The sequence below is a fragment of the Vicugna pacos genome, chromosome 10 (assembly GCF_048564905.1).
Source record: "Vicugna pacos chromosome 10, VicPac4, whole genome shotgun sequence".
Lineage (NCBI taxonomy): Eukaryota > Metazoa > Chordata > Mammalia > Artiodactyla > Camelidae > Vicugna > Vicugna pacos.
The window spans coordinates 14,686,607-14,705,486 of record NC_132996.1 but is presented as its reverse complement, the minus strand read 5'-3'; the positions used below and the strand labels follow the sequence as shown (position 1 = coordinate 14,705,486).

At 39.4% G+C, this 18,880-nt stretch overlaps 1 protein-coding gene across 1 annotated transcript in view; it reads right to left on the bottom strand.

The window, feature by feature from the left end:
- The window catches only part of NOX4 (NADPH oxidase 4), a 126,258-nt gene that overhangs the window by 93,351 nt on the left and 14,027 nt on the right, over nucleotides 1-18,880 (bottom strand). Inside the window, exons 3-6 of the mRNA XM_006218368.4 lie at nucleotides 10,211-10,321; nucleotides 8,415-8,499; nucleotides 4,342-4,439; nucleotides 453-480 (exon numbers count right to left, since the gene is read on the bottom strand). Coding sequence (XP_006218430.2) covers nucleotides 453-480; nucleotides 4,342-4,439; nucleotides 8,415-8,499; nucleotides 10,211-10,321 — 322 coding nt within the window. The remainder of the gene's footprint in view (nucleotides 1-452; nucleotides 481-4,341; nucleotides 4,440-8,414; nucleotides 8,500-10,210; nucleotides 10,322-18,880) is intronic.

Below are 18,880 nucleotides of genomic sequence, written 5' to 3'. Positions count from 1 at the left end.
CTTTTGTTATAGGTTTTAAGATCACAAAATATCCTACTAAATTCCTGAATTATAAGAACTACACTGATACTCAAGAGTGTTTGGTGCTTCTTTCCAGCACCTTGAGGACAGAAACCTATTCCATGTGTATGATCGCCAGCAGCACTTGCCACAGCAGTGGGCACACAGTAGGTCCTCAATCAGCATATGGCACTATGCTAGTTCATTGAAAGAATATACGAAAGGCAAATGCATTTGCTTACTTTTACTCTTTACTCACTTGAACCCCGGCTGTCTGCCCTGTCCCTGTCTTCATTTCATTCATTTATGCTTGAGCTCTGAATCATTTGTTCTGATATGCAGATTTTCCAGATGTCGTATTTTAACATACATCTAAACGCTGTGTGATTTGGTGATGCTTATTTTCAAAGATTTTCCTGAATCTTCAGAAGGAGCAATGAACAACAACTTACCAGTTGTGAAGAGAAGTTTTCTAGGATCCTGAGAAAAAGGAAAAAATAAAATGAATCATTGATAACATGAGATTCTACAGTCTGTGAGAGGTAAGAGCCATGTGTTAAGTATGTAAGATACTGTTCTCCCCATGGAAACAAGAGGGATTCAATTGTGTTTCATACTGTTTTATGACGCTAGAGGAGATTTTAACGTGTACAAAATTTAATTCCAAGAAATTTATTCATCTGAAAAAGGAAGAATACTGGACGAGGAGTCAGAGGCAGAGGCTTTCATCTTAATGGTTAATTATAAGCTAGTGGCAGTGGCCTGAAGCCCATCTTTTGATCATTTTGAGATTTAGTATCTTTGGCTATAATATGGAAACATTAATATATACTCTGTCTACCACAATTGCCAAACTGCACCTACAAGGTATCAAGACAGTGAGAATTGAAACTGATAAAATACTCAGGGACAGTTTGTAAACTCAATACAAAGGATACTAGCTGAGAACTAAAATGTTTCAAATGCTACTGTGAAAAGCAGTTATGATATTCAAATAAGGAGGCTGGGTCTTTGCTATTCAGAAATACAAAACATTAATATTATTGTTGTAGTATTTCCTTTAAACTACACCCTTGTGGTGTAATAGACTGAAGTCAACTCCCTTCCTATCTTCTGGAAAACTTAGATCAATTCCCGGTAGATCTGTGGAGTATTTTTTCATCCTAAGGGTGCCTAATATTGCACAACTTCTGAATTTCTTTCCTTAGGCCTCCATTGAATGTGGGGTTAGGCCAGGGTATTTACAAAGTAGGAAGGCATTTAGATGACACCATTTCAGGGGTCTTGAATAAGGATCCAGTGCCCAAGGATAGCTCCTCATCCAGCTTGGGTCAAGTGACTTCAACCCCTGGGGTTACAAACATGACTAAAGGGTAATCTAGAGTAACCTAATACATAAACAACCGGGAAAAACACGAGATGGGCTGAACAAAGTGGTAATACCAGAAACATGAATAAATAGCTATGGAAACTCAGAAGATGGAACAATTAATACTGCCAGGGAATGAAGAAGGAATGTAGGAGTAAGAGACTGTTTTGAAGATGACAAGACGAGGCAGACTGAGCGAGGCCATCATGAATGCACCACCACCACAAACTGAAGGATGGAGGGGACCCTGGAAATCTGGAGAAGGCAGAGTGAAAGCAGAAAGCAAGAACAATAAGATGCATGGCACAAACCCATATTTTCCAAAGCAATTCACAGAAGAATTTGACTGTTTGTGTATGCAATACCTGTGTGTGTGTGTCTATGTGTGTGTGTGTGTAACTTTTCATCTTCTTCATCTAGCACATGGCCTGACACCTACCAGGTGCTCAAAAACATTTATTAAAAGAAAGAAGAGAGGATGGGGGAAAAAATGGGAAGGAAGAAAGGAAGGAAGGAAAGAAAGGAAGATGTAAATTAAAATGAGTTACCATTTTTCATTCATCAGATGGGCAACACTTTTTTAAAAAACAAATGAGGTATAGAAATAAGCATTCTGATAAACTTAGTGTGTCAATTGGTGAAGCCTTTTCAGAAGGCAATTCGTCAATCGACACTAAAAATGTGGTACCTTTGAAACCAAAATTCTATTTCTATGAATTTGCTTGGCAGAAGTGTACAAAAAAAAATGTATTGGCACGTAGTTCATGACCAAAACCTGGAATCAAGCTAAACATCTGTGAATAAGGAAAAGACTAAAAATAAATTATGGTGCATTCGTGTGAAGAAGATGAGACAGCTGTGTAATTTCCGATACAGCAAGTCATAATACATATGTTTATGGAAACAAGTAGATTGCTGAGGAATATGGATCATAAAATACCACTCAAATATCTCACAAGAAAAACAGAAACAGGCTCAAAGACAAAGAAAACAAACTTATGGTTACCGGCAAGGGAAGAGGGGTAGGAAGGGATAAATTGGGATTTCGAGATTTGCAGATACTACCTACTATATATAAAACAGATAAACAACAAGTTTCTACAGTAAAGCACAGGGAACTATATTCAATATCTTGTAGTAAACTATAATGGAAAAGAATATGAAAAGGAATATATGTGTGTGTATATATATATATATATATATATATATGTATGACTGAAACATTACGCTGTACACCAGTAACTGACACACATTGTAAACTGACTACATTTCAATTAAAAAAGAAAAAAAAGATCTCTTACAAGAAAGCATCAAATTATTAATTGGCTATTTTTGGAAGAGAAGATGCACTTTTCATTACTTGGGAGTTTTAAAATACTTTATATGGAGCATATACTTCTCTTAAAGTGAAATAAATTTAATGACTAAAACCTCTCAAATGACTAAAAAACTGGAAATTAAGCAAAAGTATATTACACTAAAATCATAAAATTATTATAGTTATTGAAGATGTGAATTATAAAACAAAAGAGAGAAGCAAAGAAGGAAAAGATACAAAAGGAAACTGCATGGCAGGAGTGATACACAAATAACCCATGGGATGCAGGCAGAGGAGGACAGAGGGATGCGGGTGGCAGTGAGAGGCAGGGAGAGCGGGGGCTCTGGTCTGAAATCACTGTATGTGAGGAGCTTCCACTGGCATGCTCAGGAGCTGGACTTCTCCGTGGCTTCTAGTGCTGTGGGCACTCCACAATCACCTGTGAGCTTTTTAAAAATATTAATGCCTGGCTCCCACTCAGATCAGTGAGATCACACTGGTGTTTTAAAAAACACTAGGGGAGTCAAGGGATTTATCCAGGGCTGCTCATTATTTTGGTTTCGTGATTTATTTGTTTGTTGTTACCCTGACTTCTGTTCTGTCTCGGGAGGGAGGTCAAACACATGATCACAGCAGAGTTACTCTAATAGTTCTGGTGACATGTAAGGGGAAAACAGTGGGGAGGACGGAGAATAGTCTGGTAAGTCACCACCAGACTCAGCAGAACAGGGTGGGGTTCTGATCACAGGGGACACTGAACATTTCGGGGTTGACGCAGGCTTGGCTGTGGGAACGAAAGGCAGCCTGAGGACCCGATGGCAGCGCGGAGCAACAGAGGCCTAACCAGGGCTGTGCACGTGTGGCCACAGGACTCCGGCCCGGCCGCCTGCCCGTATCAGTTCATTTCATGGGCAGCTCCACATGGAGAAAAGCGCCCCTACGTCAGATACTACCCGCCACAGAATTCAGCTCAAGGTCACCTATTGTTAAGGCTTAAAAATAAACTAAAGTGGGGAGGTACAGCTCAGTGGTAGAGTGTGTGTCCCAGGTTCAATCTCCAGTAGCGCCATTAAAAACTAAATTAAACCTAATTACCCCTCAAAAAATAAAAAATAAATAAAAATAAACTAAGAATCAATAAAAAATGTTAAAAAAAATTAAAAAAAAATAAAAATAAATAAAAATAAACTAAGAGTGTGAAGCATTAAAACTCAATAATATTTTTAAGGCAAATCAACCAATGGTCCAGGACCCTCAAATGTCAACCTTCTTTTCTGCCCTTTTTCCCACACGCACAGGATCTGAATTACTGAAGGATTCTCCCCCTGTCATGGTACTGCCGCCAGCCTCTGCTGAGCGACAGCAACTAGACAAAGGCTGTTGGAGGCAGCAGGCAGCCCTGAGTGGCAGCCATCTGAACGCCACAAAATATAAAAAGTAGACACTCTCCGAACTTTCATTTTCGGCAGGAGAGACTGTGAAATAGTAATTACCTATATTTTTTTATTGAAAAGGAATAAAACTCAGCTTGACAAGTGCATTTTAAAAGCATTTGAAAGGAGCCACAAGATGCAAATTTTCTGTGAAAATCACAGACCCTCATTAGTCATCTCACGACCAGGGAGAGGGAAATGAGAAGACAGCGGCCACCCACCTCATCTCGGTGCCTTGCTGCGTTCAGCGCAGTGAAATCCTCCCGGTAGTTCACTGAGAAGTGGAGGGCGTTCACCAGGTGGGCAGCCACGTGCACACCTGCACAATCACACCGGCGGGGGTCAGTGAGACTTTCACATATGCTCCGGGAAGAGGAGTCACCTCCTCTCCCTCAGCAAAGAAACAGGGTTGAACTTTAACAGCTCTAAGAGCAATAAAATGTTCGATTAAAAGAAGTTTTAAAAGCACAAAGACTCTTAATTATAGACAGCTCTGGTATTAGAATCATGTAAAGGGACAGAAGTTTCAAAGGCTGGAATAAGAGAGCCCTAGTAAGTCAGAGTCAGAAACGCACACACACTGACACACAGGCACACACGTCTGTGTATAATAATACGGGCATCTATTTATTCCTGAATACAGTAGTCCTCCCTTATCCACGGTTCCATTTTACTGCAGTTTCAGCTACCTGCAGCCAACAGCAGTCTGAAAACATTCAACGGAAAATTCCAGAAATAAGTAGTTTGTAAGTTTTAAATTGCATGCTGTGCTGGGTGTGATGAAATCCCCAGCTGTCCCTCTCCATCCCACCTGGGACATGAATCATCCTTTGTCCAGCCCATCTCACCCGTTAGTCACTTACTAACTGGCTGGGTTATCAGATCAGCCGTCTGAGGGAACCCAGTGCTTGTGATCAAGTAGCCCTTCTTTGACTTAAGAAAGGCCCCAAACAGCAAGAATAGTGATGCTGGCATTTCAGATATGCCAAAGAGGCCATAAAGTGCTTCCTTTAAGGGAACAGATGAAAGTTCTCAACTTAGCAAGGAAAGAAAAAAACCTCCTGTGTCAAGGTTGCTGTGATCTATGGTAAGAATGAATCTTCTATCTGTGAAACTGTGAAGAAAAAAAGAAATTTTCGCCTGCTTTGCTGTTGCACCACAAACTGCAGAAGTCACCGTCCACAGTACATGTTTAGTTAAAATTGAAAATCATTTTGTACAATGAGATATTTTGATAGAGAAGAGGGACCATATTCATGTAACCTTTATTACAGTATATTGTTACAACTGTTATATTTTATTAGTAGTAACTGTTGTTAACCTCTAACTGTGCCTAATTTATAAATTAAACTTTATCATAGTTGTGTTTGTATAGGAAAAAACACGGTATGTATAGGATCGGGGTCTATCCTTGGTTTCAGGCAGCCACTGGGGATCTTGGAAAGTATCCCACGTGGATAAGGGGGGTTGGCGTATTTTAGATTTTCCACATCTTTCACTTCTCCCGTAGCTCTAAACCAATTACATATTTTGTATATCACTGACACTCAGCCTAAAATATAGGCCTGCTAAAAGGCTTTTAACCAGGTGAAATTTTTCACAATCCACAGATTCAAATCAGTGTCTACGGCCAATAGCAAAAGTGTTGGTAACCACCTGATGGGACAAAGACTCAGGAGACTAATAATCACCACTTAATAACCTACCCACAATGGCATAGCCAAGAGTGGTCAGCTGACTCAGAGCTTAGACCAGAGATAAAAGTGTCTGGAAATCACGAGAGAGTTGAAGACAAATTCATTTCAGCATGGTCAGGGGAAAGAAAATTCTCTTGAAAAGGCTGCATATTAAGAAGCAAATGACCTTTTGCGTTGGACCCTCCTCCCATCCCAACTTTCCTTGTAGGTGAAAAAAGATTTGAATTAACAGCACGTTACTTATGACTGAAACATTATGCTTTACATCAGAAATTGACACATTATAACTGACTATACTTCAGTTTAAAACAAAACAAAACAAAACAAAACAACACATTACAATGTATTGAAAAGAACAATACTTAGAAAGCTCTTTTCTTGACCACGTTGCTTGCCTACGAATGCCTCAGTTTACTTCTCTGCAAAATGATGATAACAGAAGAGACTTAAATAAGTGACTGAAAATTGCTTACTAAACCATTATAATTTACACCAATAGATGGAGCATTGTGATTCAAAAGAAGACATGGCTTGGAAACTAGAAACCTCTTCAGCTCCTCCCACCTAGCATGCAAGGTGTATGTGGACAGGCCAAGAGCTCTGAATTACTCACAAAGACAAAAGAAAGCGAGAAAGAAGGGCTGGAAAGCTCAATAACCTCAAAGTTATTTCAAGGATTTATAAAATCCCACCAGTGACCAAATTAGAGGAGGGACAAGGGTCCCATCAAAAATGGAAAGGAAGCTGAAAGTCGGTTAACTAACAAGCAAAGACAGGGCTCCAAAGAAAAAAAACACAGGGTACCTGTGGCCCAGGTACAAAACATTACTGAAGCAAAACTGCCCATGTCCTGTATCTTCAGCACTTCTAAAATCTACAGGACAAAGATCCTTTCATTTTAAAGATTTATATGTTAACTGCATATTTTATGGCTCAAAAGTGCAAAGGCATCCTTAGAGGAATTGACATTTTTTCTGAATTCTCCCAAAAAACAGCCCTAGGTAACAGCCTTAAGGGATACATTCATTCACCTTCTTTAAAAGCCTTTGTAGGTTAAAAGAATTCAGGGCTTCTAATTTTAAGCGGCAGAGAGAAAACAATGCAATTTGCATGGATTTTCTCATTTAATTCTCAAAACAATGAAGTAGGTAGAGTTCTCCCATTTTACAGATAACAAAACTAAGCTTAAGAAAGACAACTTAGCTAAGGTCAGACCCCTAGTGAGTGGCAGAATGCAAACCCTCTGGAACACGTACCCATTCATGGCAATACTCTGCACCATCTCAGTCTTTTCCCCAACTGAAAAGAATATTTGGACACAACTACAGCTTAGAACAAATCAAGCTATGAACGTACCAATGTTTCCTGATCCTCCTCCATTTTTGACCTTTCACTCTCTTGAGCCCTAATCCAATCCTAACCCTTAACACCCTTGGTCCTCATCTCATCCAGGACTCTGACTCCATCCTCAGCCTTGAATTATACTGGAGTCTTAATCCCACCCCTGAGCCTCTCCCCTTCTCTCACTTCCAGAGGTGGGAACTACCAATGGGAAGATGTCCAGGGACGAAACACTGGGAAAAGATGCCTGTTTCAACAATATGTGGCAATTTTTAAAAAGCTGAAGGTTTAATGATTTCTTGGTAACAGCTATACCAAAACATTCCTGAATCAAAGCAGCCATGCACAAATATCCAGACCAAGTGTCCCCAGTACCAAGACAGCAAGGTCCTATCCAGTAACGACCAGATGAAAATGTCATGTGCTACGGCACTGAGCTAATAAACCCCTGAGACTGTAAAGAATAACTAATTCTACCCTAAGAAGCTCACACACATGTTCTCATTTTAGTCTTAAAACCATGGGGTTGGTGCCACTGTCAACCCATTTTACAGTCCGAACAACAACAACTGAGGATCAGGGAGAGTACGTCTCGCAGCGAGACAAAAGGGCAGCTGGGGACACTGCTACACAACCCGGCTCCAGCGTCCATGGACTTAATCAGTAAGTTTATTACCTTCTGTTTCAAAAATTGAAAAAGTATGATATAAATGCTCAGGATAAAAATTTATTTTAAAAATGACTCTTAAAAACCAAAAGATTATCACTTGATAAATATACCACTTTTACCCTGGAATTGAGCAGGATCAATTTCCACAGATTTTTGACATCTGTTCTTCTGCCCAAGTATTAATATCAAAGAAACATTTAACAAGTATAATTTTGTATGGATTCATATCTATAAATGCAAATTTTGCATTCAAGTTTTCTTGCGTTTAAACTCCCATCATATTATTACTTTAAGAGGTTAAAATCTTTTGGTCTCCTTCCCATCTTTCTGAATGAAATCACTTACTTTTAGAAAACAATCAAGTACCAGCCTGGCAGCCCAACTTTGCACATTATAATATTTTACACATGACACACATTCTCTGTAGTGCCACTAGGGAAATCTCTTTACACATACGGAAGAGAAAATTAAGAAAAAGAAGAAAACCACAAGTTGGTGACAGTAAATAATTTATAGAACAATCAAAATGCCATTCATAAAATGTTATTCTATCATAATACTTAACATCTTCGATTGGTTTTCTTACCTGAGAAAATACAGATAGTAACACCACAGGTTATGTGGAACGTCCTGCTTTTGTCCAACAATCTTCTGGTTCTCCTGCTCGGGACCTAAATAAAAATCATTTAATGTGATAAAAGTGATGCAGCAAATAAAATACATCCATGACGCTTTGGAAATATGGCAGAGACCCATCAACTAAAAATTGGTGGGATGAATAATAATCAGTCCAGCCAATGGAACACTCATACCATTCAAGAGAACGTGAGAAGGCTTATCCTTGATATGGAAAGATGTATAAGATATATTGTTAGGTAAACATGTTACAGCACGTAGACTACACTGTGATCCTATACTGTTTAAAGTTAAAGGCACTATAAGTTAACATTTTTACTGGCATTTACCCCAAACAGTCATCAGTGGCTGTCCTGGCAGAGAAATATTAGGGGAGACCTTAACTGATTGCTTTGCATATTTCTGGAATGTTTTAATTTTACAATATCTATGATTTCCTTTTGTGGTCAAAAAATAAGATTTTTTTTTTAAATGAAGCAATTTCAACCACAGGATTAAATGCCCGCTTGATCTTATGCAAAAATAAAATGTCAAGCATTTTTGAATGCCTAAGTTTCACACTGGGGAACAATTCTTAAAGGCTTATTAAATACTGAGAGACTTAAGTGGGCACTTTTCATTTCCTGGCATTTATCTTCCGTTTCTTTACACCAAGCCAATGGCCAGCCACAGGGATCAAAACCTAGCATTTTACAATGGTTGGCAACCTAGAGAAAGAGGTATTTCCACAAATTACTGCATGACTAAAAGTAAAGCGTTTCTAAATATAATTACGTGAAAAAGTTGAGAAGTTTTACTGCCATAAACCCACTCACATGAACTTCACAGAACATCAAAGTAGCCTCATGTTAACAATTCCTTTTAAAATACAGTATCGATCCAACAGTGCCTAACTATTTTAATGAAGAAAGAAACTCACACACACACATACACACAACACAGGCGCACACACAACACACACATGAGGATAATTGAAGAGAAAAAACAATTCAGTTGAATTTGAACTTTCAAAGGGCTTTTCTGTGTTCTTAAATCCTTCGTTTTGCAACACTTAATATTATACATGACATCACATCTTAATCAAGACATCTATTTTGAAGTGAATGCTATAAAAGTCACTGCAATATAGAAAGTTCTGTCCATTTATGAAAAATTAGAAGAAATGTGAAATTAGCAAGAAGGAGTAGGGCAGAGAATAATAAAGTTGAACAATGTTTCTGGTTTAAAAAAAAAAGACATCTATTTCAAGCCTTTTATATAGCTCAAAATAGGTATGTGTTTCAAGAAGAAACTGCCACCAACACCAGCAGTCTCCCTGTGTGTCGCTCAACGACCACAGGGCTCCAGTTTGCCCACGTGAGTGTAACACAATGGAAATACACGATCTCAATGAGGGACAGCCTAGTAGGAAGAGCTCAGAACCGGGGCTGGGCTGAGCTCCACCATTCAGCCGTCTCATTAGCTCGGTCAGATATGCCTCACTCTCTTCCTCTGCGATACCCGCAGAATCTCCGTGAGGATGCCCAACCACAGATGTGTAGCGCTGAGCACCATGCCCGACACTCTGTGATCCGCTGCCCTTCTACCTGCTGTGGAACAGCTCGCTGATCATCATGACAGGTGACGAGCTCTTTACTATTGTCTTTGAAGAAATCACTTTACCAGAAAAGTCAGACCATGAACACCAAGTAGGACTCACAGGCCACTTTTACCCTTGATTTTTATGCTGGATTTTTTTTTTCTTACCTTCTGGGATCCTCGAAGGTAAGCCAGGAGCGTCCGGCACATGGGTAAGAGGATAAGGCTGCAGTTGAGGTTGAGAACAGATGCGGAAGCTCTGCTTAGACACAATCCTAGCTGAACAAATAAGGCGAGGGTCAAAACACAGTCAAGGACAAAAGTCAGCTACAACCATACCGCAGGACTCACCCTGCAGGATCACGGCAAACGCTAACTCCTTCCAGAGTCCTGACCAACCTCCCACTTCCCTCTCCGCGAGAGAGAAACGGCTCCTTCTGCCCTGCACTGCCATCAGACTTGGTCTCCTCTCATTTCTACCAGTGTTTTAATCACCTGACTACATTCTTCCAGTGCAAAGTCATTTTCTTATCCCACCCCCACCACACTGCTCTGGGTGAGCCCTAGAGAGCGTCGGTCTATTCTGCACCTCCACATCGTGCAGTGTGGGATCCTTTGCTCATGGATAAGGTACCAAGAATTTCAAACAAAGGATTGTCATTTCTGTTCTCTCTAGAACACTCAGCCTCCGCACAACTCCCTTCCACACCGCTGGCTGCCTTGCAGTTCTTCACCACACTGGCCGGACTCACGTGTCAGGGTTCATCTTAAGTACTACTCTTCCAGATTACTTCCCGGACCCCAAACCAGAGGGATCCCAGATCAGCTGTGCCCCACACAAAGCTAATCATAACCACACCCCACAACATATTCTTCTTTTTATAGACTTTGCTTTTTATTGAAGTGCAGTTGATTTACGTTACTTTCAGGTGTATGGCAAAGCAATTCAGTTATACGTATACATACACATATATTTTGTTAGATTCTTTTCCATTATACGTTATTATATTATATGTTATCACAAACTGAATATAGTTCTCTGTGCTATACAGTAAGTCCTTGTTGTTTATCTAGTTTGTATATAATAATGTGTATCTGTTAATACCCAACTCCTAATTTATCCCCCCCTCCACCCTTTCCCCTTTGGTAACCATATGTTCTCTATGTCTGTGAGTCTATTTTTGGCTTGTAAATAAGATTTATATTTTTTTTAAGATTCCACACATAAGTGTTATCATATGATATCTGTACAACATATTTTTCAAAGAATCAGTCCCCTTTGGTATTGATGCAATCCTTTTTGGTGACTAATTTTAAATCAAACTCTTGCTGGATTGACATCTGCTGTTTTCTGGTACTATCCGCATGCTCCATATGAATAGTGTAGCACCCGAAAAGAAGAGATGGGGTCAAACCTACGCACTTGTCCTGAAATAAACATAAAACTACTTTAAGGATATCAACTAAGAAATACGGGTAAATCAGATACTTTTCTTATCTTAAAATTTTTCCAGTCCCTGAGAATCCCAATTTAACTCGGCAAAACAGCAATTCTGTTACATAGTGTTTACTGCCAGCATATGAAATATTGTTCCTGAAGAGGGGACAGGGTAATAAGTCATGTCAGGAAAGCAATAATTTGCATTGACTTATATAAAAAGTAATTAATATTTTCACGTAGGCTATTTCTACACCAAGAGTTTGAACACCTTAGAGATACAGTTCAATGAATATACCAGTAAGCGGACAAGTAGAAAAAGTCCTCTCTAGATGATCTAAAAAAAAATGTTAAATAGAATTTTGTCACCTAACTAAGCAAAATTATTATCATTTCAGAGTGATAGGTTTTTGTTGTTTAGACCTCCAGAGAAATAGAATAATTGCTATTTCTTTGTGATCCAGCATTTGCATGTGATAAGAAAACGAGAAAATTCTAGCTCGAGGGATTTTAGATGATAATTTTATCTGCAATTTTAATGTATTATGACACCTCACTTAAAATATATCAGCTAAAATCTACCATATACCTTCAGGACTTAAGAGATACAAATAAATTATCCAAATTTTCTTTGTGGCTCAGTGCTTTACAGAAAATTCTTTTATTTTTGCATTTTCTAGCCATTTATCGCATGTCTAGAAGTGTTTTATTGCTGTGTTTACATTAAATCACAGTAATTTAATTCAAAGTGGCTTTAAGTGTCCCTTGGGATAAATGGAGTTTATTTGGGCATTCCAATTCCTTCCTATGATGCTGCAAAAGCTAACTGGAAATTTACCAAGGACTCAATTCCTCATATATGTTTGTTCCTGAATATACTAAGTTCTTTAAACCAAGATGAAGAATTCTTTTTATTTGGTTATCAGAGTACAGAACTCTCTCACTCAGAAGCAGTGGAGAGAACGAGGAAATGGAGAGAGATCTCAGTCAGGTGGCAAAATTATAGGAAATCATTGTCTCTACTTACTACACGGCTAATATTCTACAGCTAAGATTTGTTTTATTTAGTCATGAGAAATTCATGACCTCCATAAGAATCAGCGACTTCAAACAATCACTACAAAGAAATGACGGCTGAAGTTTTGAGCCTAGACCACGCTACGTGGATGATGGGTTCTACCATTCCTAGAGAGCTTAACCGGCTACCCTGGGTTTCAAATCTCATTCAGGTTAATTATCACTAGATGGCAGCGTTACTTTCACGGTTCAAATCCTACCTGTCAAGGTCTCAAACATATCTGAGAATTCCATACGTGATTTTCAAAACTATAAATTTATTTTAGAAGAGTATGTACCAATAAAACATGGTTTGGTCCTTGCTATGGACTGAATGTTTCTGTCCCCCTCACCCCTGCCAAATTCATATGTTGAAACCCTAATGTGATGGCATTTGGAGGTGGAGGCTTTGGGAGGTATTAGGTTTAGATAAAATCATGAGGGTAGAGCCCCCATGATGGGATTAGTGTCCTTATTAAGAAGAGGAAGAGACCAGAGCTCTCCCTCCACCATGTAAGGACACAACAAGAAAGCAGCCGATTGCAAACCAGGAAAAGGACTCTCAACAGACACCAAATCTGCTGGCAACTCGATTTTGGACTCCCCAGCCCCCAACACTGAGAGAAATAAATGTTTGTTGTTTAAGCCACCCAGTCTGCAGTATTTTATTATAGCAGCCTGAACTAAGACAGTCTTCAAGAAAATTATAAGAAAATACGCCATTTGAAGCAAGTTATAAAAGAATGTAACATCTGGGTACAGCAAGCGCATGGTTATTTTCGTAAAATCTCAAACACATGTTCGTCATTTTTTTAATCTTAAATCTGTTACTTAACAACTATTCACCTTGGGCTAGTTAACCATCCTTGTCTATCTACAGCTGATAGGGGTAAATTTTTCTTATCAGTAAAATTAATATAATATGATAAGATATAATGATCCTGGCTGTTTAAGGACTGTTGTGAAAAGCAAAACTGGCTTAAAAAATGCAAGCACTATATAAAATTAATTTACTGACGGAGGGTCACCGTATCACATCCTTTCTCTAAATGTTCTCTTCTGTGCTTCCACAGGAAGTGTTATCTTTCATTCTGTTACATCTGTTATTCATTCAACACATATTTATTGTGACATGCACATGTCACAAGACACCAGGAGTTCAATAGTGAACTAAAAACAAAAAGATACCTTTTTCCTTAGGATGTTATATTTTAGTAGGGGAAACAGGTATGAATCAAATAGCTACATAATCAAAGGTAAACTGTAACCAATACACAGTGACCAATGCTGTGAATGAGAAATACAGGGTATCCGCATGTGTAACAGGAGATGTGATCCAAATAGGAAGGTCAGGAAGGCATCTTCCATGAAGTGAAAAGTGAGCTGAGATCTGGAGGCGGAGCAGAAGTCACCTAGCAATGAGAAGGACATTTATGCAGAAGAAAACAGCATGAGAACTGCCGTATGGCAAATGGGAGTGTAGTATATACATGAGAAATTAAAGAGTAGGCCAATGTGATCGGATTGGAAATGGAAGACGGCACAACATACAACTGAGGAAGCAGGTAGGGGCCGACCTTGCTGGATTCTGGAGGTCACATTAAGAATATGCAGAAACTAACAACACAACATTGTAAATCAACTATACTTCAATTAAAAAATTAAATTAAATCAAAAAGAATGTGTGTCTTTATCCTAAAATCCAGGTAGAGTGTGTGTGTTTTAAGGAGGGAGGTGCTGAGAAGAGATTAGTATTTGGTAATGCTAACTCTGAATTAAGGATGGAGAACAAATTGAAAGGACATCATTTGGGCAGTGACAGTACTGGGTGCAGTTAATCATCACAAAAGTCAACTTTTGTTTGAGACAAGAACTACATTTTATGGCAATAATCGCTGAGTCTTCCACAGAGAAGGGATTCAGCTTTGACTTAATATTTCATTTATCAGCAAATTTACTTTGCTAAATAATGTTCTAAAACATATACCTCTAAAACTGGAGAACTAACAGGGACTAACCCACATTCCACCATCTGCCCAGTGTCTAAGCCCTTCCACAAGGGCGCTGACCAACGGTAATCTACCCTCTGTGGAGTATCTGCAGAGACAGCAGACTGTTCTACTGTCAAAAACTTCTGTTTTGTTGTCTTACACTTACATGAAATCTGTATCTCTGTAACTTCGACTCACCAGACTACTCTGAATAATAGTATTTCTAAAATAGACATTCAAAAACTGAAGATAAAAGGGGCATGGTTTCCTGGCTCAATCTTATTTTCTTCAGGCTAACTTACTGTCTTCAGCTGATTCACTGGCTCTAAAACTCCTGATATGATTTTAAGATTCTCTCACCATCTCAGTGGCCTCTCCCAGTTCACCAGAACTCAGTACTGAAGACCATCCTCTCCCTCCCTAAGGACACAATCTGCTGATGGTGAAGCCCTGTCATATGGTGGGGCGACTACATTGCTTAGTGGCTCATCTTGTGTTTATGACAATTTTCTCACATGAATTGCTATCAAGCAACAGCCCCTTTACCTTATAGTGGGAAGGAAGGAAGGAAGGAAGGAAGAAAGAGAGAGAGGGAGGGAGGGAGGGAGGGAAGAAGGAAGGAAGGAAGAAAGGAAGGAAGGAAGGGAGGGAGGGAGGGAAGAAGGAAGGAAGGAAGAAAGGAAGGAAGGAAGGGAGGAAGGAAGGAAGGAAGAAAGAGAGAGAGGGAGGGAGGGAGGGAGGGAGGGAAGAAGGAAGGAAGGAAGAAAGGAAGGAAGGAAGGGAGGGAGGGAAGAAGGAAGGAAGGAAGAAAGGAAGGAAGGAAGGGAGGAAGGAAGGAAGGGAGGGAGGAAGAGGGAGGGAGGGAGGGAGGAAGGAAGGAAGGAAGAAAGGAAAAAAGAAACAGAAGTGTGAGAGAGCAGGTCCAAAAATGTAAGAATTTATGGGCATCAGCCCATGTTCTACTGGGTGTGACTATTATATTGTGATAGTTTCCCTTCTCAATTTTGCCTTAGTTGAAAATTTTATGTTCACATTTTCCTCATCTTCATCCAAGTTCTTGACAAAGTTATTAAAATGCAACAAAATTCTATTAAATAGTTGACTCCAGAGAGGACTTGCAAACTACCTTTTCTGGCAAATTAATTTTCAAATGAACGTTTTGTTCTCACCTGGAAATTTTCTCACCAATTTTAGGGAAATATAAAACAACATTTTACATGTCAATATCTATGCAAAACTGGTGTTCAGGGGGATCTGAAGAGGCCAGAGTAGTATTAATAGGCAGCTTCAATAATTGGTCATTCTTCTAGCTACTTCTTGGTGAGTCAACACTCAGTCATTTCCAGGGAAAAGTAAAATTAAAAATTATTATCAAGGCTTATAAAAGATTTTTCATATTCGGATTTGGTATTTTGCGGTTGTCAAAAATTATGTAAATTTGTACTCATTAAGGTCAATTTTATTGACACTTTTCCTCCAAGGAAATATTTTTAATCAAACCAAGTGAAGCCTACACAACACCTAAATGTTACACGGTTCATCATCACAGAACTTAGCTCTTGCACGGGGCCGCACACATCATCCAGCCCAAACTTCCTTTTGCTTCTCCACGCACTGCTGCTTTGGAAAGACACAAGGATTAGAACCCAGGCTTCTCTTTCTGCCCTCTGTCACTTCCCTAAGGACAGACCAGAACATGTCCCTCCCTAGGACCAAGATGTGAATTCAGACACTTTGCAGAACACTCTTTCCAAATCAGAATGCTTTCTTACTCTTTCAGTTGTTTAGCCTTCTACCCAATCAGTAGGTTTTCCTGTCATTTTATGTAAATCTTTGCCCCAAATTTCTCTGATCTAACTGCACACTGAAATTCCTTGATAGACTATTTTAAAATAAACATATCTCTGTGGTACTTCCTTAGGATTCTGCTTCCTTAGATCTGGAGTGCGACCCTCAGGAGGTACAACCAGGCTTGGCAGTCACTGCTGTGGAATACACTTTCAAGGCAGACACACCTGCGTTTGAAGCACCTTCACTAGCCGTGTGGCCTTCGGTAATTTTACTACTCTTTCTGTCTGATTTTCCTCATCTGTGAAAAAAATGAAAATAATACATCTACTGCATTATCGATCATAATGTATTAAATGATCATATATACATACACACACTTAGCCTGGCATCTAGTGAGAAGTGAACAGAAGCTATTATCATCATCCTGGTCCCTGGCCACCCACACACCAGATCTACTTTCAGATTTTAAATGCTCTTATGGTATAGCTTCCTGAAAAATCACTCTTTCCAGGACTTTCTTTCCATGCTCAGCTCTCGTTATAGCTGGAGTTACGGGAGCTGAGCTTTACTCTACTCAACTCTATCTAAAGAATTCAGAGAGTTCTAGCGTGCAATAAACGTATGGTAGATGGTGAATAAGTGAGCCTCTGAGCTAATCCTTCATTTTGGAAGAAAAGAGAGAGGAAAGGAAAGAAGAAAGAAAGGAAGGAAGGAAGGAAGGAAGGAAGGAAGGAAGGAAGGAAGGAAGGAAGAAAGAAAGAAAGAAAGAAAGAAAGAAAGAAAGAAAGAAAGAAAGAAAGAAAGAAAGAAAGAAAGAAAGAAAGAAAGAAAGAAAGAAAGAAAGAAAAGGAAAGAAAGAAAGGAAGGAAGGAAGAAAGGGAGGGAGGGAGGAAGGAAGGAAGGGGAGGGGAAGGGAGGGGAGGGGAGGGAAGGGAAGGGAAAGAAAAGAAAAGAAAAGAAAAGAGAAGAAAAGAGAAGAAAAGGAAAGGAAAGGAAAGGAAAGGAAAAGAAAAGAAAAGGAAAGGTAAGGAAAGAAAAGAAAAGAAAAATCAAAACCAAAAGTGATTATGCAAGAGATCTGGTTCACAACCAGGATCAGAACTCAGACCTGCTCTCTCCACCCTACACACTTCCCAGGACTGCAGCCCCACCTCCACATCCCCAGCGCCCACCATTCTAGAGACAGGGATCTGCTCCATGGAACTGAACCACACACAATTTAAAGAAAACCCTCGGGGCCACTATAGCTCTCTGATGAGACCATATAGGTCATCCAGTCTAACCTTCTTTTCGATCTGACTTACATTAGAAGTCTGTAAATAAGCAAACTGATGATCCCATAAGGCTACTCAGTTACACTTTTACACTGTATGACTCAGTGCAGATTCTGGTTGCATTACTCAGACTAGCTAGCCCACGCCGTCCCTGCATAGCTCAGTTCCCTACCCCGGGCTCACGCTGCTGCCTAGCCTTCTGATAGTGATGGCTTCCCACCTCTTCCAACCTCCGTGCCGACTACCAGATGAACCCTTTATTAGTCTTCAAATCTCAGCCCAAGGGTCATTTTCTCTCTTAGGCCTTGCTAAGGCCCATATCCTCACACTTACCTTCATTTACATCCCGAAATTTTCCCTTTTTCAGATATTCTGAAAAATTTGGAGCATCTTTCTCAATACTTCCTTCCTGCCTTGAACCATACCTCCTTTGGAACATTTAGCCCATTATGTTGTAATGGATGGGGTTTTGTTTGTTTAACGGAGGTACTGGGAATTGAACCCAGGACTTGGTGCATGCTAAGCACTTGTTCTACCACTGAGCTATACCTTCCCCCTCCATTATAGTGTAATGGTTTACCTATTCATCATACCTTTATCTCCACCACAAAGCTACAGGTGGAAGCAAGGGAAGTGGCAAAGCCCAAATGCCTCTTATCCTTGTGAACCTCAAAAATGCATGGTCATCACTAAAGAAAATTAATCTGAAAAAAATATTCCTTGGGGGAAATATTATTTTAGCAATGAAAGCCAAAGAAAGTAGTCATGAGACAAATATACAGGCAAGAAGAGATAACCAGTAAAGCAGTCTATATGATTTTTCTAGGGCAATGGTGGGCAATTTCCACTGCCTTTATAGTAACCAAAAGGGTCCACAGCATAAAATCAGAAGAGTTTATTTTTCCTAGGCCTATAAATCAAAACTGTAGTCCTAAGTTAAATGTTCAGTTTGTACCATTAGTATATCATGATAGAGATATGAATTTAGAAGATGATGAACGTTCCATGGGAACAAGGTTGCATTCAAAAATTTGAAAAATGACATTTCAATGAAGGGCTACTTCAAAAGTGGGTTACCTATTTTGATAAGGTTTCATATGGAAACAACAATGAATAACATGTCATGAGCAGCCAGAAAGTAGAGAATAATAATTGGAGTAATTATTTCTTAAAAAAAAACAACAATATAAACAACCAACCCAGTGCTCTTGGGGTACATCCAAAAGCTCATGAATGTCCCTTTATGCCATCATAAAAAACTGTAATTCATTCCAAATGATCCTAGCTG